The 17,667-nt window shown below is 42.8% G+C and overlaps 1 protein-coding gene across 2 annotated transcripts; it reads left to right on the forward strand.

The window, feature by feature from the left end:
- The first annotated feature begins 7,697 nt into the window (after window positions 1-7,697).
- xab2 (XPA binding protein 2) lies at window positions 7,698-16,803 on the forward strand. Of its 2 annotated transcripts, none has more exons than XM_083780674.1 (19): window positions 7,698-7,822; window positions 8,131-8,279; window positions 9,533-9,656; window positions 9,766-9,963; window positions 10,664-10,798; window positions 10,909-11,073; window positions 11,224-11,368; window positions 11,784-11,935; window positions 12,659-12,778; window positions 12,879-13,010; window positions 13,165-13,296; window positions 13,594-13,707; window positions 13,828-13,990; window positions 14,331-14,521; window positions 14,610-14,732; window positions 14,867-15,038; window positions 15,237-15,363; window positions 16,362-16,480; window positions 16,571-16,803. In XM_083780674.1, the coding sequence occupies exons 1-19, from the start codon at window positions 7,787-7,789 to the stop codon at window positions 16,648-16,650; spliced, it is 2,577 nt and encodes an 858-aa protein (XP_083636800.1). In that variant the 5' UTR covers window positions 7,698-7,786; the 3' UTR covers window positions 16,651-16,803. The 2 variants fall into 2 exon arrangements, with proteins under 2 accessions (XP_083636800.1, XP_083636801.1); XM_083780675.1 differs by having other exon boundaries at window positions 14,867-15,032.
- Window positions 16,804-17,667: the final 864 nt, after the last annotated feature.

Genomic DNA, 17,667 nt, shown 5'->3' on the forward strand with positions numbered 1-17,667 from the left:
CTATAGGTTTTGTTGGGTTGGGTTGGGTTTTGTCAAAACTCGACTATTGTAACTCCCTCCTTACTGGCCTACCAGCATGTGCACTTAAGCCTCTCCAGCTGATCCAAAATGCCGCAGCTCGCTTGGTCTTCAACCAGCCAAAATTCTCACATGTCTCCCCCCCTGCTCCGCTCCCTCCACTGGCTCCCGGTCGCTGCCCGCACAGAATACAAAACTCTGATGCTGGCATTCAAGGCAACCAAAGGTATGGCTCCCCCATATCTTGCAAGTATGATTGAACCCTACAAACCCTCCCGCGCACTCAGATCAGCCAACGCAGGGAAGCTGGAAGTACCCTCACTAAAAACGCCGGGACAACGCTCCACACGTCCCAAACTCTTCTCCCTTCTGGCTCCAAAACTGTGGAATGCACTTCCCATTGCAGTCAGAACTGCAGCATCACTCCCAATCTTCCGCCGTAGTCTGAAAACCCACCTTTTTAGACTCCATCATGGCCCATAGCACTTACCCTACCCCCTTAGATAGCATTTCTGTAGACTTAGATAGCATCTGATACAGACTTATAGCATGTTATGTAGACAGCACTATAATTGCATTGTATATAGTCATAACACGCCATAGTACATATTTATAGCATTGTAGTATATATATATATAGTTTATATGTATAGTCTCATAATATAGATATTCCACTGTTACTTTCTTAGCTTACGCATGTTTTATGATAAATGCTTTTTTGTGATGTATTCCCATGCTTTTGTTCTTGCTTAATGTAAGTCGCTCTGGATTAAGAGCGTCTGCTAAATGCCTAAATTGTAAATTGTTGGGAATTCAAGCATGACGGAATGACAGAAAAGGCACTTGTTTGTACTGAGCTTCACTGTATGTATTATTTATTATTTCACTGTTTTGGTAACATATAACAGGATAATTATTTCAATTACCCCTTTAAGACCTGAGACCGATTCTACAAATGCCTTCTAAATCAATAGTTCTCTTCACTTTCACGATTTTTCAAAAAGGATCAAGCTCGTATATTTGCTATTTTTCAATGGCCAACGGAAAAATCTAAAATAACACATGCCTTCCCGGTTTTTAATGAGTTAATGAATGCATTCATTCATTATTTAAAAAGGTCAATAAATGCACTGCCACCATGAGCATGGAAAGATTCATTGTTGTCAAATGGCTGCAGTAGCTGTCTGGAACTGTTCATACAAGTAAAGACATTTACAGTAAACTGTGTCATAATAATTGTATTTATCCAATGAAATGTGACATGTATAGTCATTTTTCTAGGCCCCCTAAGTGTGGGACCCTGAGATTCCATTATCAAACTAAGCGAGTTGTGTAACGGTCTGCTTTCATTCTTGGCTTCATTCTAGCTTGAAAAATACATTTCGTGTGGCACTCTGTGGTTTGATTGATTGATTGTTAGGCTTGTTTCCGTTGTGGTCCTTTTGGGGAAAGGGGGACATGGGGAGTAACAAAACAAAATACCATTTGTATTTTGCCCTGACCCTGGTCCTTTTGGGGAAAGGGGACATGGGGAGTAACAAAACAAAATACGGTTTGTATTTTGCCCTGACCCTGTTCCTTTTGGGGAAAGGGGACATGGGGAGTAACAAAACAAAATACGGTTTGTATTTTGCCCTGACCCTGTTCCTTTTGGGGAAAGGGGACATGGGGAGTAACAAAACAAAACACCATTTGTATTTTGCCCTGACCCTGTTCCTTTTGGGGAAGGGGGACATGGGGAGTAACAAAACTAAATACGATTTGTATTTTGCCCTGACCCTGTTCCTTTTGGGGAAAGGGGACATGGGGAGTAACAAAACAAAATACGGTTTGTATTTTGCCCTGACCCTGTTCCTTTTGGGGAAAGGGGACATGGGGAGTAACAAAACAAAATACGGTTTGTATTTTGCCCTGACCCTGTTCCTTTTGGGGAAAGGGGACATGGGGAGTAACAAAACAAAATACGGTTTGTATTTTGCCCTGACCCTGTTCCTTTTGGGGAAAGGGGACATGGGGAGTAACAAAACAAAATACGGTTTGTATTTTACCCTGACCCTGTTCCTTTTGGGGAAAGGGGACATGGGGAGTAACAAAACTAAATACGGTTTGTATTTTGCCCTGACCCTGTTCCTTTTGGGGAAAGGGGACATGGGGAGTAACAAAACTAAATACGGTTTGTATTTTGCCCTGACCCTGTTCCTTTTGGGGAAAGGGGACATGGGGAGTAACAAAACTAAATACGGTTTGTATTTTGCCCTGACCCTGTTCCTTTTGGGGAAAGGGGACATGGGGAGTAACAAAACTAAATACGGTTTGTATTTTGCCCTGACCCTGTTCCTTTTGGGGAAAGGGGACATGGGGAGTAACAAAACTAAATACGGTTTGTATTTTGCCCTGACCCTGTTCCTTTTGGGGAAAGGGGACATGGGGAGTAACAAAACTAAATACGGTTTGTATTTTGCCCTGACCCTGTTCCTTTTGGGGAAAGGGGACATGGGGAGTAACACAACTAAATACGGTTTGTATTTTGCCCTGACCCTGTTCCTTTTGGGGAAAGGGGACATGGGGAGTAACAAAACAAAATACGGTTTGTATTTTGCCCTGACCCTGGTCCTTTTGGGGAAAGGGGGGCAGGAGACAAAGACATAACAAGAAACAAAAACTCTATAGGTTAAAAACCTATTTTTAACCTATTCTAATCTAAAAGGTCAGCATGGATTTAAAAATGTAGCTAAACTAAATTAGTTTAGTCTAAATTAGTGATTATTATTTTCAATTGGGGTGAACTATAACACGTTTGATATTATTGATTGCCACAAAATGACACATGACACATCCTGTGATCATGTGCAATCTGGGAACCCATTGGCAAAAAAATGAGAAAAACAGCACCCTTAATTGTGAGTTGTCTTAAACATAGCTGGCCTGAGGTGTTTTCTGTTTAACCACCCCAAATTCCTTGACAGTTGTGAGTCAACAAACGAGAGACTCGAGAGACTAAATATGTGAATGGAGTCATTTTAATAGATTTACATGACTTCACAATATATCGACATAAAAAGTTGTGTTAAATGTTTGTAGGTTCTTTATTTATGCCAATGGTTTGAGTAATTTTGCCAATTTATCGAATTTAATAACATTTCAATCATTAGCTACATTGACATAAATTATTATGTATGTTGTATGTTTCTTTATACATACCATGTCTGTATCATCCTGATATGAAGTTTTTTTGTTAATGGACATCAATATATCAATAGGCTATATTTTCAACCGAATGCCAAAAATGAAAATAAAAAATGCAGACTATGGTTGGTTTGTGAATTGATCTAAAGTTGTACTTACATCCTGTTCATTTTCATAGCACACACAGTAAGAAGCCATTGGAATACACACTCAAATGTAAAATGTTATTTATGTTTAACTCATTCATCTTCTACTTTCGGCAGGAAAATAAAATTGCGGAAGGCTAAATGTTGTTAAAGACCTGGTGGAGAACACATCTACAGGTAGATGAAAAGCCCAAAGGCATCCATTCATTTCTTGATGCAACATTTTTCTCCAATTATTTCTGTATTAATTTAAAATGATACTTTTCCAAATTTGTTCTTCGTTATTCTGATTAGCATACGATAATAAGACTTAAAGGAGAATTCCATACTAAAAGGCTTTCTTACCTTTCTTTGTAGTTGTTACGTCCCCACCAAAGAGGTCCAGGTGTTATTTTGTGCAAAAGCTCCTTATTGGCTATTTCCCCTACCATAAGCCCTAAATGAATTGCATTGAATTGAATGGGAATTGAATGGCTATGGGGTGCTAATTCGCTTATTTCCATCGCTAAAAAAAAAGCGATGTTGCCCATACCTGTCAGTATAATATCATATCCAGTAGGGGTTGAGATACACTGAATGAATTCTGCTGTTCTAGAGTCTCTGTGCTAATGCTACAGTAAACAGTACCTACAATAATCCATACCATTTTGTAATAAAAGCTGGAATATTTAATATTCACCAACAAACTGACTGCTTTTCATGAATACATTTCTCTAATTTGAAGTAAAAATGTGTTTTTCATATTTCTTACAACCACTGTTTCTCAATGTCAGGTGCAGGGACCACCAGGGGTCCAACCAAACGGACCCATACGGGTTGGTTCCATTTGTACACAGAGTTAAATTAACGATGAGAATTTTACAGTAGAGACTGGGGTTGCAATCAAATGGGGGTCCGTGGGCTAATGCATATCAAAGTGGCTGTGCTGCTTATGTGCTAAAGAAAGATGCTGGTGCGGAAAGCACAAACAAGCCGGCCAAATGTACGGCAACTTTTGACGCTGATGGAGGGCTGGTCTGAGGACGACGTAGTAGAGAGTGGAAGTTCAACCACGTATACGTACATCCAGCAGTCCAGACTCCAGTTTGTTCCATTTCCAGCACCGCCTGACACACTCCGTTTAGGCCTTTGCAGTACTGTACTCATTGTCAGTGGGCACTTTCATGTACTATGACATCAGTACCTGTTGTACCCATTGTCAGAGTACCCATTGTATGTGTTGTGAGAATACTTAGTGCAGTACCAGTTATCATAGAATGGATGCGTCTATGATGTCATAGACTGACCTCCCAGGTACTCCAATTTACAATTTACAATTTAGGCATTTAGCAGACGCTCTTAATCCAGAGCGACTTACATTTAGGCAAGAACAAAAGCATGGGAATACATCACATAAAAGCATTTATCATGAAACATGCGTAAGCTAAGAAGGTAACAGTGGAATATCTATATGATGAAACTATACATACACTATACATAATAAACTATACATATTCACTACTATGCTATACATATGTACTATGGCGTGCTATGACTATATACAATACAATTATAGTGCTGTCTACATAACATGCTATAAGTCTAAGTCAAATGCTATCTAAGCCAACAGAAATTCTATCTAAGGGGTTAGGGTAAGTGCTATGGGCCATGATGGAGTCTGAAAAGGTGGGTTTTCAGGCTACGGCGGAAGATTGGGAGTGATGCTGCAGTTCTGACTGCAATGGGAAGTGCATTCCACAGTTTTGGAGCCAGAAGGGAGAAGCGTTTGGGACGTGTGGAGCGTTGTCCCGGCGTTTTTAGTGAGGGTACTTCCAGTTTCCCTGCGTTGGCTGATCTGAGTGCGCGGGAGGGTTTGTAGGGTTCAATCATACTTGTAAGATATGGGGGAGCCATACCTTTGGTTGCTTTGAATGCCAGCATCAGAGTTTTGTATTCTGTGCGGGCAGCGACCGGGAGCCAGTGGAGGGAGCGGAGCAGGGGGGAGACATGTGAGAATTTTGGCTGGTTGAAGACCAAGCGAGCTGCTGCATTTTGGATCAGCTGGAGAGGCTTAAGTGCACATGCTGGTAGGCCAGTAAGGAGGGAGTTACAATAGTCGAGTTTTGACAAGACTGTTGTCTGGATTAGGAGCTGGGCTGATTCCTGGGTGAGGAACGGTCTAATTCGTCGTATGTTATAGAGTGTGAACCTACATGATCGAGTGACAGCTGTGATGTGAGCTTTGAACGAGAGCTGACTGTCCAGGACAACACCAAGATTCCTGGCTGTTGGGACAGACGTTACCAGGGCGTTGTCTACGGAAATAGTTAGCTCCTGCATAGGGCAGGACTTAGCTGGGAAGAAGAGAAGCTCAGTCTTGTCTGGGTTCAGCTTGAGGTGGTTGGAGGACATCCACTGTGATATGTCAGCCAGGCATGCAGTGATGCGCTCTTCCACCTGAGTGGCAGAGGGGGGGAAGGATAGGAACAGTTGTGTGTCATCGGCGTAGCAGTGATAGGATATATTGTGAGCAGAGATGATAGTGCCAAGGGATTTAGTGTACTCCGGTACGTCTATATATATTCCCTAAAGGATTGAGTGACACTGATGTCATATTTATGACGTGTGACTTCAGTCAGCTTGGCTTCAAAGGTCAGATCACCGGTTGAGGACACCCCAGCAGCACCACTGCTGCTGATACAGCCCAAGATTCCAGTTAATCAAAGTTATTTGTAGTTTTAGGGAAATGGGCCAAATGGCATCCGCCAGCAGTCTCCTGTCTGAAGAGGACTTCCTGTGTTCTATCTGTCTGGATGTGTGCACTGATCCAGTCAGCACTACATGTGGACACAACTACTGTGAAACCTGTATCTCACTTTACTGGGACACTAATGATGTGTATCAGTGTCCACTATGCTTAAACATCTATAAGAGACCACTTATATCTGCCTGCGAGGATTCATCAGTTAAGGAGTAAAAGGTTGAAAGAAGAATACGAAAGAAAGACAGGCTGAAATTCAACAGATTGATTGAAGATTCAGGAAGTCAATCAATCAGTAGAGATCAGCCAGAAACATGTATAGACACAGAGATAGCAGACAGACAGTGTCCAGGTCCGATCGGCTGTATTGATAGAAGCCAGGCTGAGCTCGTTCATGTGATAAATGAGAAAACAACAGAGAAACAGGCTGAAGGCTTCATTAAGGAGCTTCAACATGGAAATCGCCCAGTTAGAGAAGAGAATCTCTGAGATGAAGCAGCATCATCACACACTGGTGAGCACCCATGACTTCACATCCATCAACACCCACAAAGGACTGGACCATGGTCAATGTCAATCCAACGTCTGTCTCCATATGGGGGAACCGTGAGGACAGTCCCCGGTGCTGCGCAGTAGATGTTTAATGCTTCTAAAGTAGTTAGGATAATATCAAATTCAGAGCATAAACTTCCCCAACACCATGTTGTTCATTGTTGTACTCCTATTCCGTATTCCCTTATGGTTCTCACCATTATGTGATATAGCAAAAACTAAATCACACCCGTGTGAAGTAAGTGGTGCAACTCCGTGTGGCGGTCCCCAGGGGGTCCCCGGGGGGTCCCCGGGGGTCCCCGGAACTTCCAGACCCACAGGAACACGCCCAGGGTGCCGACCTGGTTCCAGTGAGCCGCCCTGCGTCCGAAGCGGTTGAGAAATGACAGTTACCGTGTGGGGGTCCCTGTGGGTCCCCAGTACATCCAGACCCCCAGGAACGCGCCCAGGGGGGCGTGCCGGTTCCGGCGAGCCGCCCCGCGTCCGAAACGGTTGAGAAACGACAGAGTTACCGTGTGGGGGTCCCCAGGGGTTCCCTGTACTGTACTGTACTGTACTGTACTGTACTGTACTGTACTGTACTGTACTGTACTGTACTGTACTGTACTGTACTGTACTGTATGTGTGTTAGGCTGCGCAACAGAGACACTTTATTTATTACATTATTTTCGTGCTCGGACAGACCTAGCCAGGGACCCAGCCAGGGAGACACAGGCTCCTTAATGAAGTGGTTGCACCACTTAAAAACACACACACATGGTTGCACCACTTAAAACACACACACACACACACACACACACACACACACACACACACACACACACACACACACACACACACACACACACACACACACACACACACACACACACACACACTGCACTAAATAAAATACCAAACCAGACTATACTTACAATAAGTATTAAGTACACGAAGATGAATAATTATCCTACCAGTTGGAGTCTTGGACTTCAACTCCAGAAGGTAGGTGGCAGTAATGCAACACCAATGATGAAGCTGCCGGTGAAATCCACAGAAGAAGAGAGCTCGCACAACACACACGCTGAAGAACTAGCATGCTAGCAGCAGCTGGCTAGCCAACTTTACACTCATTTAGTGCGTTTATTGTGTAAGGATAACAAGAAATGGCGCCACTCAATGGAAAAGCGAGCGTCATGTTTGTAAGTCGATTCATGTATAACTTAGTTTGCTACGTACCTGTTACATTGTTGGTTTAATAGTTACAGCGTCATAAACGTTAAGGTAACGTCAGGAAGCGAGCTAGCTTTGGCTAACAACACGTATCGTTCATTAAAGTTGGATTAGATTTTTTTTTGGCACACAGTCACACAGCCGCCAGCTACGTTAACCACATCAGCGCCAAATTAGCCCTGAAATAATAAATAAGCTAAAGTTCGTGAACTCAGCTAACCGCTTTAATGTGTGCCATTAACATGGCGATTTGTTTGTACTCTCCTCCTCCACACAGGAGGAAGATGATCTTCCATATGAAGAGGAGATCATCAGGAACCCATACTCAGTCAAGTGTTGGATGAGATACATAGAGTTTAAACAGAATGGACTCAAAGCCACCCTGAACATGATCTACGAGCGAGCCCTCAAAGAGCTGCCTGGAAGGTATGGAAGAAGTACTCACAGGTTTTACTTAAGTAAAAGTAGGTATACTCTGTTACAAGTGGAGGTATTATTCATATCATTGTAATGGAGTAAAAGTACAATATTTTCCTCTGAGGTGGAGTAGAAGTAAAACAAGTATTGCAAATGTAAGTTAAAAAATACCTCAAAATTGTACAGTACTTGGTTATGGATACTTTCTGGCCACAATCAATTGGGGGGGGGGGGGCAACGTCGCCCGAAAAGATAAAAATAATTCATCTTTTCGGGCGATGACGGGCAATTTGCAGATGTGTCGGCCGATGCTCGCCCGCTGTTAAAACGTACTGTAACACTGTTAAAACGTACTGTAACACTGTTATTGAACCTGAGAGCCCATAACCTTATAGTTGTCTCCACCAGGCCGAAGGCATGTGGGGAGAGTATGTTTTGCACTCCGTCCGTCCGTGTGTCCGTCCGTGTGTGTGTGTGTGTGTGTGTGTCCGTGTGTGTGTCCGTGAGCAGCTAATCTCGGCCACCGTTAACCCGGTCGATGCCAAATTTTGCACACACACTCCCTGGATGCCAACGATGAACCTCTACCCCAAAATTTCCAGAACGGCCTGTTATAGCGCCACCAGGAGGCCGCTTTGTGCAAAACAAGTTTTTGCACAGCACACCTACAGATTTTATCCAAACATCACGCAAATTGGTACACAGTCTCTCTAGAGCCATTCAACGAAACCGGTCTTTCAGATTTCTCAGACTCCATCCTGATTGGTTAAGATTGGCTTCCAAAGTTCACAGGAGTGCTCAGTTTCAAACAAAATGCTGCAAATCATGAACACATCGCGTGATTTCCGTGAAATTGTGCACCCACATTCCCACTAGGCCGAGGACGAAATGCCACATGAACAATTTCAACTCAGCCTCAAGGTGGCGCTATAACTGGCCGAAAAGTGTTTTTACCTCTAACTGCACGGATCTGTGGATAACCTGGTGGAGACCTGTGCCCAGAAGGGCACTTTTTCTAGTTCATAATGTATTGTAGGTCTTTGCCGACACTTGTAACAAGGCCACAGACACGAGGCAACCCCAATTAATAGTTAATTAATAGTTGTTGCCAACATAACTGTTCCTGTACATACAATGCAAGAGGGCAGCATTAGTGTTTTAAGGTGGTTGTATAGTTGTGAACGTGTTGGTATTTATTTACAATTGATCAACACAACAGTGGTCTGCTCACTCACTCTTAACTTTTCATTTTATTTGTACAGTTACAAGCTTTGGTACAACTACTTGAGAGAAAGACGGAAACAGGTGAAAGGGAAATGCATCACAGAGCCTTCATACGAGGAGATCAACAACTGTCATGAGAGAGCACTGGTGTTCATGCATAAGGTGAGGCAATGCTCCTCAACCCGGTTTAGGAGAACTCAATGGTCGGTAGACAAATACATTATGTCTGGTCTGTGCATCTTCTAACGGTCCGCCTTTCCCCCAATATTAGATGCCGAGAATATGGCTCGATTACTGCCAGTTCCTGGTGTCTCAGTGCAAAATCACACGGAGTCGGCGAATGTTTGACCGTGCTCTCAGAGCACTCCCGGTCACTCAGCATTTCCGCATCTGGCCCCTGTACCTCCGCTTTGCCAGGAATTTGCCTCTGCCGGAGACGGCTATCCGAGTCTATCGCAGGTACCTCAAGGTAAGAGAACGCATTGAAGCTCAACCCCGTGAGGTGTCTTGTTAAGTTGTACACGCGTTAGACTAGTTTCTGTTGTCCGCATAATAACAGTCATACACAGAGATCACTCGCTTGCATCGAATGGAAATGTATTCGATGTGACTGTTCTAAAAGGTTTATTTTTTGACATTTTATGCTTCATTCAGATAAAGTCAGTGTAGGGAACCAAGGCCAGAGGAAAGACTAATGAAACAAGACAGTTTTGGTCTCAAACTAGTTGAGGCACCAAACAAACACCCAAGCTGTCACTGTTTTAATTCTTATTCCATGAACAAAACAAACACCACAATCAAATCACAATTGAAGAGAAGACCAGATAAAAAAGACAAACATAAGCAGAGAAGCAAACGGGAAGGATTGTGGTGTGTACGCTTATGAGAGTGCTGTGTGCATTTGAAAGTATTGTACGAGTGGGAGATAGCTGAATAGAAGCTAGAAGTCAACAAGCAAAACAACACTTTGCGCTGCATTTGTGTCATGAAAGGTAAATAAAGATTATCATTATACGTTTTGACCAAACCATAGCAAAATAGGCTATCCTGTTGAACACTAATGTTGCAACTTGCAGTTCAAGCGTGCAAATGCAAGTTGAACATGCTTTGAGACAGGTGTGTATTCGTTTAAGTCATTATGTTGAGCCGTTTTTCCATGCCCTCCATAGCTGTGTCCAGAGAATGCAGAGGAGTATATAGACTACCTACATTCCATTGGACGCTTAGATGAAGCTGCTGTGCGACTAGGAGCAGTTGTCAACGATGAAAGCTTTGTGTCTAAAGAGGGGAAGTCCAACTACCAGGTAAGATTTTTCTCCCAATCCCATGCCAAGTTATCCGTTATTTAGTTGGGGCTTTTCACAAAGGCCCCACCAAACAGCCCATTATTAACTGTATTACTCTCCTGTGACAGTTGTGGCACGAGTTGTGCGACCTGATTTCCCAGAACCCTGATAAAGTCACCTCATTGAATGTAGGAGCCATCATCCGAGGAGGCCTCACACGCTTCACAGACCAACTTGGCAAACTTTGGTGCTCTTTGGCTGATTATTACATCCGCAGTGGACACTTTGAGAAGGTGGGTGTTCTTTGAATTCCGTCAATTAGTATGCAGTCCATAAGCAATGAATGGTAGCTAGGTTTAATTAATTAAATAGAAACTATTCCATCAGGCTTTTAATTATGCATCCGTACATTTTGTTTGAGTTCAATGATTATCCTCCATCAGGCCCGTGATGTGTATGAAGAGGCCATTCTGACTGTGGTGACAGTAAGGGACTTCACACAAGTGTTTGACAGCTATGCCCAGTTTGAGGAGAGCATGATCGCTGCCAAAATGGAGACCACATCTGAAATTGGGAAGGATGAAGATGGTATGTGGGGAATGCTTTTACAGATGAGAAGCAAAATGATTCGCGTTCAGTTCTTTTTGCCATGCTGCTGGTCGTTTTTAACCCATTCTGACCGGGCACCCATTTTGTTGTCAGCATCATGTTATGCTTTAGCTATTTAAAAATAGCAGATAGATCTACAAGCTCATATCGCGCCACCGAGTGGCGCGATACGAGCTTGTAGGTCTGCTATTTTTGAAAAATCGAAGGCACTTTTAGAATCTGATCTCAGGTCAGAATGGGTTAATAATGAAACTGTCAGGATGTAATAGACATTTTTAGAATCTGATCTCAGGTCAGAATGGGTTGATCAGACCAGTGTGTGTCCAGTGAAAACCTCGTATGAATCTGATCTCAGGTCAGAATGGGTTAACCTTTGGTTCCTCTTTTGTTCCAGAGGACATAGACCTGGAACTCAGGTTGGCCCGTTTTGAGCAGTTGATAACCCGGCGGCCGCTCCTGTTGAACAGCGTACTGCTGCGGCAGAATCCTCATAATGTTCACGAGTGGCATAAGAGGGTGAAACTGTATGAGGGCAATGCACGACAGGTGAGTTTCATCATTATCAAGTAGTCTGTTACCACCAGGGGGGCAGTCAGACAGATATTTTGTGAAGCCTGAAACTCCTGAAAGTTCATATAATGGCCTGTTGTGGCGCTGTCACTGGACCCAGAAAAACCCATAGCCCCATAGAAGTCCATGTATTTGGGCCCAACTTCACCTAGACTGTATTACCTTAATAAACATGGTCATGAATACTTTCTGCTTCCAGTCACTAGTTTAAAGTCTCATTTCTAATGTCATAATATTCTTTTTGGAAAATCATGGTCCCATTTATTAAAGAAATGACCATAAAGTCGCGCATGTTCTGAGGGGCGTGGCTACCGTTACAGTCTATGATCGGGATTCCCCTCCCACTCGAGTCAAAATAAAAACCAACGGAGAAGAAGGGGGGAAGTCCCGCCTCGTGTCTGGGCCAGCCAATGGCCCAGCTGGGCCAAAACGGAGCCAGCCAATGGCCAGCTGGGCCCAAACGGATCTAGAAAGATGGCGACTTACAGTGCAGGAATAACGGGCTTCATTTTACGTCCATGTTAGACCCGGGGAACTCTTTGTCCATATTCTTTTACAGTCTATGGTTACTACCTGACAAGACTTTGATGCGTCTCCTTGTGCTATCATAATTCATAAGTAGTCTGTTACTACCTGACAAGACCTTGATGCGTCTCCTTGTGCTATCATAATTCTCTGACCAAAAACCTTCAATTACAGATCATCAATACTTACACGGAGGCAGTGCAGACTGTGGATCCAATGAAAGCCACTGGGAAACCTCATTCCCTCTGGGTTTCTTTTGCTAAATTCTATGAGGAAAATGAACAACTGGATGATGTAAGTTAAAGGTTTCATCCCACTGTGAAACTATTAAGAGGACAAAAGTTGTATTGTCTTCTGGCATCTGTTTGTAACCTTTTTGTCCTTTACCACTCAGGCTCGGACCATCTTTGAAAAGGCCACCAAGGTCAACTACAAGCATGTGGATGACCTGGCAGGGGTGTGGTGTGAATACGGAGAGATGGAGCTACGCCATGAGAACTATGACCAGGCACTCCGCATACTGAGAGTGAGACAACTGCACACAAGAGCACCATTATTTTAAGATTAAATATTGATGATAATTAATTAATTAAGTACCAAGTTGTTCTTTATCTGTCTAAATTCTTTAATTGATATAGCAGTAAGATGTAAACCATTTAATTTCTGTTGCATTCATCTAGAAAGCTACAGCCATCCCATCCAAGAAGGCAGAGTATTTTGATGCATCCGAGCCAGTCCAGAACAGAGTCTACAAGTCCCTCAAGGTGTGGTCGATGCTGGCTGACCTGGAGGAGAGTCTCGGAACTTTCCAGGTATGTTCAAGAGAAGCTTACGTTTTAATTCTAAAAACTAAGGACATTTTGTGGGAACTGGCACCATTTATTGCCACTCCCCACTTCTAGTAGTATTTAAGCCTTTTAGCCGGGGATGACAGTTTGTTCCAAATAAAATTGTTAAATACAGATTTTAATTTTATAATGACTCTCATTCAAGTCAGCTGACAAGCTCTGTGGGAAACCCTGGTCTGACTTTGTGTACTGATATATCAGTCTTTTGCTGTACACAGATTTTGTCTAATGCCTGCTTTTTATTTTCCCTTTCCTCCTCAGTCTACGAAGGCAGTCTACGACCGTATTATTGACCTCCGCATTGCTACACCACAGATCATCATCAATTATGCCATGTTCCTGGAAGAACACACTTACTTTGAGGAGAGTTTCAAAGTAATTATAGTACCATATTTTGTTAGTCAATCCTGTATCTCATTGTGCAGCGTTGATTCTTGTCAAAACAATTGAGCACCAACTACATTTCTCCTGTTTATTCATTTCAACCCTCTTTAGGCATATGAGCGTGGCATCGCTCTCTTCAGGTGGCCAAATGTTTATGACATCTGGAACACATACCTCACCAAGTTCATTGACCGTTACGGAGGCAAGAAGCTGGAGAGAGCTCGAGATCTGTTTGAGCAAGCTTTGGACGGTTGCCCAGCCAAGTTTGCCAAGAGTAAGTAGTTTTGTTAAATATCTTTAAGAGGTACCAGCCAACTTAGTTTATATTCAGCCTCTATATTTCTGTTTAACCCATTTTGGGCGGGAACCCCTTTTGGTGTTGGCAGTATGTCATGCTTTAGCTATTTAAAAACAACTGACATAGAAACATAGCTTTTTCAGAAAACTGTCATTTTCAAACAGACATTTTTAGAATCTGATCTTAGGTCAGAATGGGTTAATATGTTCCATCGCTGAGGCTGAAATACTACATGTTGTGTTTTTCGAATGGGGCTACTGGATTCCTAATGTATTAACTATATAATAAACCTTGTGTCATTGTGTTTGGCTTCTAGCCATTTACCTGTTGTACGCTAAACTGGAAGAGGAGTATGGCTTGGCTCGACATGCCATGGCGGTCTATGAAAGGGCAACACAGGCAGTGGATCCTGGTGAAAGACATCATATGTTTAACATTTACATCAAGAGAGCTGCAGAAATCTATGGCGTTACCTACACCAGAGCCATTTATCAGAAGGCCATTGAGGTAACAAAGCGTAAATGTACATTGTACGTATGTAAATGTCATTGTCTTTTATACATGACATCAGACTATAACAGTTCTGTCCTTCCAGGTCCTTCCAGATGAGCATGCCAGGGAGATGTGCCAGCGTTTTGCTGACATGGAGAGTAAGCTGGGTGAGATTGACCGGGGCAGAGCAATCTACTCTTACTGCTCCCAGATCTGTGATCCTAGGGTGAGATATCGGCATGAACCCATATTAATAATACACTTAGTCATAATTAATTTCCATTATAGGCTATATACTGTATATGTGTACATGCTTTTTAGATATTCATGATTGTGCCGTCTCTGTGTCTTTTCTTTCAGAACACTGCCACTTTCTGGCAGAACTGGAAGGAATTTGAGATCCGCCATGGAAACGAGGACACCATCAGAGAGATGCTGAGGATCAAGCGTAGTGTCCAGGCAACATACAACACACAGGTTAACTTCATGTCCGCTCAGATGATGAAGGCCACGGCCAGCTCCACAGGTACTGGTTCAGGCTCAGCATCACAGTTTGGACAAGCATACATGTTATTACAATCACTGGTCCTAATACAAGTGTCTTATTGAGACAACTTATTTCTGCCAGAAGGCCACTCTAAGATTGTGTCCCAAATGCCATGCTTTAATTTATGTACTGGCCCACATTTTATTGTATGCCTTTGCTTTAAAGTATCTTGTTTGTTTGCAGTGTCAGACCTCATTCCAGGCCAGATGGGGCTCGATGACATGAAGATGCTTGAACAGAAGGCACAACAACTTGCTGCTGAAGCTGAAAAAGACAAACCCAAGCCCAAAGAAAAGATTCTCTTTGTCAGGTTTGTAGTCCATGCTCTACACATCTCATTGCACAGTACCACTACAGACCTGGTGGTGTATCTTGCTTTCTATTATTTTGTTGTTATGCTTTATTGGTCATTTTGGCGTGGAATAAACCTAATTTGCAATAGAAAATTAAGTCTGGGGGTGCCCGCTGGCCTAGTGGTCCAGGAGCATGCCACATATAGGCTCTGGCCTGACAGCGCGTTGCATGTTCGAGTCCTGCTCATGACGACCTATGCTGCATGTCTCTCCCTCCCACTTTCCTGTCTGTCTTCACTAATGACTATCAATAAAAGCAAAAAGCCAAAAACAAATCTTAAAAAAATACAAAATTAAGTGTGAACCATAGACTGTAAAAAATATGGACAAAGCGTTCCCCGGGTCTAACATGGACGTAAAATGAAGCCTGTAATTCCTTGCACTGTAAGTCGCCATATTTCTAGATCCGTTTGGGCCCAGCTGGCTATTGGCTGGCTCCGTTTGGGCCCAGCTGGCCATTGGCTGGCCCAGACATTAGACAACAAGGCGGGACTTCCCCCATTACTCTTCGTTGGTTTTTATTTTGACTGAACGGGGGTGGCTCCCGTTCATAGACTGTAACGGTAGCCACGCCCCTCAGAACATACGCGACTTTATGGTCATTTTTTTAATACATGGGAGTTGGGACCATCATTTTCCCAAAAGAATATTATGAATATTATGACATGAAATGAGACTTTAAACTAGTGACTGGAAGCAGAAAGTATTCATGACCATGTTTATTAAGGTAATACAGTCTGAAGTTGGGCCCAAATACATGGGCCTCTATGGAGCTATGGGTTTTTTTTGGGCCCAATGACGGCGCCACAACAGGCCATTTTATGAACTTTCAGGAAGTCCCGATTTCCTTAGTGGCTTCACATCTGTCTGACTGCCCCCCTGGTGTGAACACCCCTTAAAAAATAGGAGCATGTGTGGCTTAACCTGTGTTATCTCTGTATATTGACTCATGCAGGAGTGACACTTCTCGTAGTGAGCTAGCTGAACTTGCCAAACAAGCCAATCCTGATGAGATTGACATTGATGATGGTGATGGTGATGAAGAGGATGAGGATGAAGGACAAGGGCCAGAAGGTGAGTGGCAAACACAATGACGGATACAAATGTTTTTGTTTTTTAAGTCGGTGAAAATGTGCTCATCGTCTTTTGTTCTTCTGTCCACAGAGGTGCAGCTTGAACAGAAGAGTGTCCCAACAGCTGTTTTTGGAGGGCTTAAAGAAGAAGGGCAGAAAGAAGAAGACTAAATCTGGAAATCCTGTAACTTGTTGGCAACCACACATCCATGTAACTGAAATGTGTTTTACTGTGTTAGTTTTCAAACCCATGTAAATGACTATATTTTCCACTCTTTCTGTAGGTGATGCTGTATTTGTACTCAATAAATAACCACGACAATAGTGAAGAATTAGTCTTTCTTGGTACATGGTACATTATTGATGATTACTCAATTTGTATTGTAGACGTTTGTATTAATTTTGGCCACAAGGTGTCAGTGTTTCTCAATTTTGAAGTAGACCACAGTTCTAAAAAACGGTACTAGATTAGGATTCCTTGTTAGAGCCAGTGACTAAGTCTCTTCAAGTGTGGTCTATTTCTCATATTTTATAGTTACAAATTAATTGTGAAACATGTTAAACACCTGTGATACTACAGACAGTGAAAGGAAGAAAGCTGTTCTCCAGAGACATTGGGGAGGATTAAGGGAGCCAGCCAGAAGGAAACAGGAGCTGGGGAAGTACAAACCATGCAAGACTGGCCTGAACTTGTGTTTTGTACTCTCACAAAACGTCTGTTTGTTTTATTTAAAAACCACACCTGGCATTCAGACATAACCAACTATAATTTGAGATTGTAATCCATTATCCAGTTGTACTTACTGGCAAGTGGCAAGCAATTCTCAAAACGGAGAATAATAGCGGATCCAAGCTTGGGTTTTTAAGGATTGTAAAACGAGAATGAGGAAAATTGCGTTCTAGTGCCATTAGATTAAAATAGTTCCATGGTAATCCTCTTAGAAATTTACGGCTGAGGGGGCGCCAAGAGAGCTCTTGGAGCCGTCGGTGACATCATGTGATGGGAGGTACTTCCAGAATGTTTTCATTATGGACAGTACTGCAGGAAACAAAACAACCCCCCACTTGGCATTCCTAATTGAGCACTGAGCCATTTAGCTTCAGGATATGTATTTTATAAGTTGGGACTTGTTTACATTATTGTCGGCTTGTATATTTGTAGCCCTACTGAAAAAAAGAAGGGACTCC

The sequence above is a fragment of the Protomyctophum parallelum genome, assembly GCF_964188405.1.
Source record: "Protomyctophum parallelum genome assembly, chromosome: 13".
In the NCBI taxonomy this organism is placed as follows: Eukaryota; Metazoa; Chordata; class Actinopteri; order Myctophiformes; family Myctophidae; genus Protomyctophum; species Protomyctophum parallelum.